General features: G+C 32.2%; 1 protein-coding gene across 2 annotated transcripts; it reads right to left on the reverse strand.

Moving 5' to 3' along the window:
- Positions 1-364: 364 nt before the first annotated feature.
- LOC110690152 lies at positions 365-4,142 on the reverse strand. 2 transcript variants are annotated; one of them, XM_021866981.1, is made up of 3 exons: positions 3,572-4,142; positions 1,979-2,701; positions 365-622 (listed from the first exon to the last, which is right to left on the reverse strand). In XM_021866981.1, the coding sequence occupies exon 2, from the start codon at positions 2,594-2,596 to the stop codon at positions 1,997-1,999; it is 600 nt and encodes a 199-aa protein (XP_021722673.1). In that variant the 5' UTR covers positions 2,597-2,701; positions 3,572-4,142; the 3' UTR covers positions 365-622; positions 1,979-1,996. The 2 variants fall into 2 exon arrangements, with proteins under 2 accessions (XP_021722673.1, XP_021722672.1); XM_021866980.1 differs by lacking the exon at positions 365-622 and having other exon boundaries at positions 1,682-2,701.
- Positions 4,143-5,982: the final 1,840 nt, after the last annotated feature.

Here is a 5,982-nt window from a genome sequence, read left to right on the forward strand (position 1 = left end):
GTGTTTTTCCAACTAAAAACTAAGGCTATTTATAAAAGAGTTTGGCAGTTAAATCGTAGTTGTCTTAATCACCACTTAATCACAACTTCCTTAAACTAAGGAAGTGCAATTCGTGGATGCTTGGGCAGCAAGCTGAGCACATTACAAGGAAGTGGTTTACTGCTTCCTATTTTCTCTCAACTTCCTTGACCAAGTTAAACAGTCGTTTATAAAGAATATTTTCCAAATTAGATTTTCCAAAATAATAGGATAGAATTAAAACAGAAAATCTTTTTAACTAAAAAGATATTTTTCGAAATAAAATTAAAACAAGTTAAAATATGGAAAATAAAATCTTTATCAAATTAAATTAAATCCACTTAAATCCTATCAATTGTAATGTACTTAACATAAATACAAGTTGCCTAAAGTAAAGATAAATTACATTAGACTCCTTGATACTGTGAGAAGGTTCGACTCTGAAGCTGCAGTTCCTCACCCAAGGAACTTTCCTTTGAAGCTTAAACTCTTGAGCTTTAGTTCCCTTCAAGGAACACGACTTGATTGATTTCTTTATTCTTCCATAGCTAGCTCTGATCTTGTTCCATGCTCCCTTCTCACTCAAGAATTTCCTAGCACAAACCTGTCATAAATCAAAACTAAAACCGAAAGTTAAACTTGTTATAGGTTTGCTTAGGTTCCTTGAGTCATCATCAAAACATGTAAGGTCAACAGTAGTATTAGAGTTTATCTTAGATCATAAATAGAGCACCTGAAGAATTCATTATAGTAGCTTTTACTGATGTATAAAAGTAGCTAACAAAAAGCTAGGAAAGTTGGCACTTTGGCATTCATGTAAACATGAATAAAATTTAGCAATGGCAGGATTTGCATTTTGGGTCACTAGGAAACTTGGTTTTTATATTGAATATGACAGCTTAGACATTTTCAGGTGACTACCAGACTGATTTAGACAGTTTATTGAATCTAATAAGGAATTTGTTGTAATTTATGATCTTTGGTTAAATGGGTTGAATACTTATCCATATTCCTCGCTTCAAATCATGATGTAAAGATGTTGTAGGGTGGACAACTGATAATATCAAAATGCAGTTGTGTGCATGATATTTGATGGGCTATGGCAGTCGATTAGCTATAGCTGTTTGTTGAGCATCTGTCCTAAATAACAGCAGCTTAAGCTTTCTGTTTCTTCACCTAATAATATGGCTACCTCATAGGAAATTATATGCCAAAATATGAGACGGAAGAAAAACTTTATAATTTCTCTGAATCGCTGAAGGTGAGATCACTGACTTTTGTGCTTGTCGATATAGATAATCATGCACAGTCCATCAAATTAGGAGGCTAAGAATCAGTTTGTACTATATTGAAAATAGAACAAACATCTGAAGCTGAAAAAAAAAAACAAACAAACAAACAAAACAAAAATGGTTCGTATGACTTCAGAAATGACCCTTACGTTAAGAATGACCACCAAGATAACTGTTAAAAATAGTCCAGTCAATTGCAAAATAACACCAAGCTTGCAGACTACAAGCATAACAGGTCAAGGATGAATGAAATTTTGTCAATAGAAACTACAATCATAGAGTAACATATCAAGATCAGAAAAAAGCATTAAGAGCATTATCTACCAACACCAATCACATAATAGGAGGAAACGTACACTTAAAAACAATAATCAGCAGTCAAATGGTACCATGATTTTTTTTCCATGTTCGAAGTAATTATTTTAACAATTGAGAAACACAGATTTGATAGACGTACAGTCAGTAGGAGTTTATGCTGAATGACTGAATACATACATATGATATACATTTTATTAGAAATCTTTAGGATATATATTATACTTGATTGGTCATTCACTTCTCTGAACTATTAAAACTCAACAGTTTCTAATGAGACTGAATCCTATTGAATAACAAGCACGAATATATTAGCAATTGAAGAAAAAAGGAAGGCACAATGCTGTAATTACCAAATTACTTCCATTCTGTCACTGATCAGCTTCCTCTTGAGGAATATTTTTTATTCTGTTGGTTTCTTCCATGACTTCCAGATTGAAACTATCATCTTTTCCATCTTGGTCAAAAGCTGATTCAGAATACTCAAAAGACTCGAATTCATCCCTTCCTCTTGCAAATGTCAATGCTGACTGTTCCTTGATATCCTCTGCTGTGTAGATTCCATTTTTCTGATTCGCAGTCTCAGCCTCTTCACCAATCTCATGATTCGACATTTCCATCTTCATTTCTGCTTTCTCCTTTTCTCCATCATCCCACTTCTCGTCCTTACTTTTCTCGGAACTCCTTTCTTTTTCTTCATCCTTATCACTTTGAAAACTGGCAACTACAGTTTCAACTCGAATAAGGCTTTTTCTTGTCAGCTTTGATTGTTTATTAGGCATGTACTTTGGCTTATTCTCCGAATCATCAGAGGAAATAAGACCAGTCTTTCTACTGTTAACATTGACCAGGAGGAGCTTAAGCTCATATACTATCCAGATACTGAATATAGTCAGCAAACATGTTTGGATAGCATGCTGTACCCTGAAGCCTTTAGCCTTCGGATTCCTAATTAGTGACCTTTTAAACATCAGGTAAGTTCACAGGCTAATAACGTACACAGACACGCTATCTCTTTCCACTCTTTTTGTAAACACAAGCTCAGGTACACAAAGCCAATATAATGTGACCCAATCCTGTAATGAAAGAGGCATCATTGGCAAATTTTTAAGAATATGCACAAGATTTTCATGGTACAAATAAGTATCTAAAACTCCAACGTCGAAACAAATGAAATGAAATGGTAAATGTAGACCTGCAGATTTGTTTACTACGAACTTGGCCATCGTATTGTTCTCAAGCAGAAGGGAATGTCTAAAAATTCATGGACTATTATGTAAATTTTGCTCATGTTGTTCTCAGGTAAAAAAGAATAAAATGGAATGCAAGAAAAAGTACTTGTTATGTTTGGTTTTCAAACTTTAACATAGTTGTTTCTTGGACAAGATTCAAGTAAAATAAATAAAACAAATCATATCTCTTCCTCCTTTCCTATCCTCTCTCTCTCTTCTTTCTAAGTTTAAAATATTTTTTCCTCCAAATCAATCAAACACATTCTTCATGCTCTGTTCTCTTAAAACCGCGCTTGAGTCAGAGGAAAATATATAGAATTCAATTCAATCCTCAAATAACTTCCATGTATGCATTTTGGTACCAAATAGGCTTAAAAGACATCATGACATGAACAAAGATTTAGGAGGAAGGCAATAAATTTTGGATAAGGTTAGTGTTACATTGTGTATTTTTATATCACATTAACTCACTTAGCATCATATTGATCATATTATTAATTAAGGATACAATACACAAACTATCAGGAGGTTCGTATTACATATTTACATCTACACCTTAAACCCAAAGGTATTTTATGTGACAAGGTATGATAGAGTATAAAACCAATTTATCCCCTTAAAAATTTGAAGCAGCATGAGAATAAATTTAAAAAATAAATAATTGAAAAACTTAAAGAAGGACAAAATGCAAAAGAGAAGAAAAAGAGAGCTTACCGAAAATGAATAAAAAGATTCTAGGAAACATCACTATTTGGAGACTGAAACACTACAATTTTTGGTCCTGCTGGAGTACTGGGATTAGTATAACGCGCGAGAAAGAAGAAAGCAGACAGGATAACGGTTGAGAGAGAGAGAGAGATTCACGTGAGTTACCTGACTTACTAGTAGTTGGACCTCCGCCATCAACTCATCAAGTGTACATGAATGTGTGCAGATAGGGCTGGGGTGAGCAAAAAATCCGGGGACCCGAAATTGGAATATGAACCGGTTAAGAACCGGCGGGTCTAGAAACGAAATTGGACCAAATTGTTCCAATTTTTGGTATTAAACTCAAGATTAGTTTTGAATAGCTTAAAGTCCGTATCATGCACGATAACTCTAATTTTTTTTTAAGGAAAATTAATTATATCCAACAAATAAAATTCAAATCAAATATATAGAAATTATAATGTCATAAACTATATTAATAGGTTATTCAAAAAAAAAAAAAACTATATTAATAGGCAAAGCAACAAATTATCTGAAAAATGGATTTTTAAGTTTGTCCAAACTCGAGAATTTTTCAGGCTGGACTTTTTTCATCAGGCATAGTGGTCATATTAGTAAATACTTATTTATAAATGCATTTTTAATAAACATCATCAATCGAACAACAAACTAATATCTTCACTAAAATTATTAGCAAAAGTGCAAATATACATAAAATTACAAATAATATATCACCTTTATATCTAAAAAATCATTTGTACGTTAAAACACAACATTTATTTTATAGCTATACTATACTCTATAAATCAATTTGTGATAATATGCACGTATAATAGTAAAATTTCATAAACAAAGTTATATTAAATTGAAATAAAATATTAGCTAGAGGTATTTGGAAAAAAATAATAATAATAAAGTGAGTTTTAAAGTAATTTCTTTTAACATCTATTATATGAATCAATTTATTATAATTTTTTTTGGCAAAATCTAATAATATTCCATTTAAAAGATAGTTAAAAAGGAGTTGAAATTTTTTATTTCTTTTTTTAAATAAGTTGAAATAATTATTTTGGTAAATGTATATTGAATGATTATGAACACCAAATAAAAAGGAACTAGTTTTTGGGCTCATGTGATGCCCGGGTTATAACATGAAACTAACTGATCATTAATATACATTGCAATTTATGATTTAATTTTCTTGTAATTAAATGTGTTATTCATATTATTATTTGCTATGTATTAATATTTTGTATTCAAAAGATTACATAAAGAATCACATAACTTGGTGGTAAGACATTTAGATCTTGAATTAGAAGTTGTGAGTTCAAATCTTGTGGAGAACTTTTGGGAATGGGAGTATTGGAGGGACAAAACAACACCAAGATGTGACACGTGTCGCTCTCGATGTCTGTTTTAATATTAAGTTATTGATTGAACTTGTTTTGGGTTCAATTCGGTAAAAAATAGGGCTATACGCAATCAAATTAAAAATAAAGAGTCAAATAAGATTGATCGATTGCAAGTCACTAAGTCACCATGAGTAAGTCGGGCCAATACCAAATTGTGTTAGGCAGGGGCGGATCTTCTAAGGGGTTTGTCAGGGCTTGGCCCACTTAGAATTTGATCCAATCATTATTAAGAAGAAAATTAAAAATAAAAAAATAGCCCACTTTGTAGCCCAACACAAACAAAAATCCAGAAACATGTTACTCATGTATTCCTAATTTCCTTAATTTGTTTTTTCTTGGCACAAACTTCAATATGAACACGTTACTCATGTATTCCTAATTTCCAGAAACACATTACTCATTTATGCTGACTGCTTTGAACATCCCAAGCAAGTTCATTTAGCTAATTATGGCTTGTGACTCTTCTCCTTTATTCATTTACATAAATAGGAATTTGACTGGCATTTTTTAGGGCAAATAATCGGGGGTTAAGACAAGGAGACCATATGTTAGACCATGTGTCTCCTTGTTTGGTTGTGTTTTGTATGGAGTATTTGTCCAAAATATCTTTCAAATTGGGTCTTGCCTCAGTTCAATTATCATCCCAAGTGAAGAAGCTTGAAGCTGAATCATCTACACTCTGCTTGTATAGCTTTTTAGGAAGGAAAGGGAGGGAAGGGATAAAGTGGGGAGGGAAAAGAAGGGGAGGGGAGGGAGGAAGAATTTTTATTTCCCTTGTTTGGATAGAAGAGAAAGGGAAGGGAAGGGAGGGAAGAATACTTGGTAATAGCGGTCGTAGCAGCAGGAAGAAGATGACATAGCTTCTTTTTTTTCCATTTTCTTTTTTAAATATCTATGAGTATTATTCATATTTTTCATTTTGGACTACACTTCATTTTTTTAGAGTAATTTTTTTGGAGTATTGGATATAAAAAATTTATTAATTTATTTATTATTTATTTTTTT

This window comes from Chenopodium quinoa, unplaced genomic scaffold, assembly GCF_001683475.1.
Source record: "Chenopodium quinoa cultivar QQ74 unplaced genomic scaffold, ASM168347v1, whole genome shotgun sequence".
Taxonomy (NCBI): domain Eukaryota; kingdom Viridiplantae; phylum Streptophyta; class Magnoliopsida; order Caryophyllales; family Amaranthaceae; genus Chenopodium; species Chenopodium quinoa.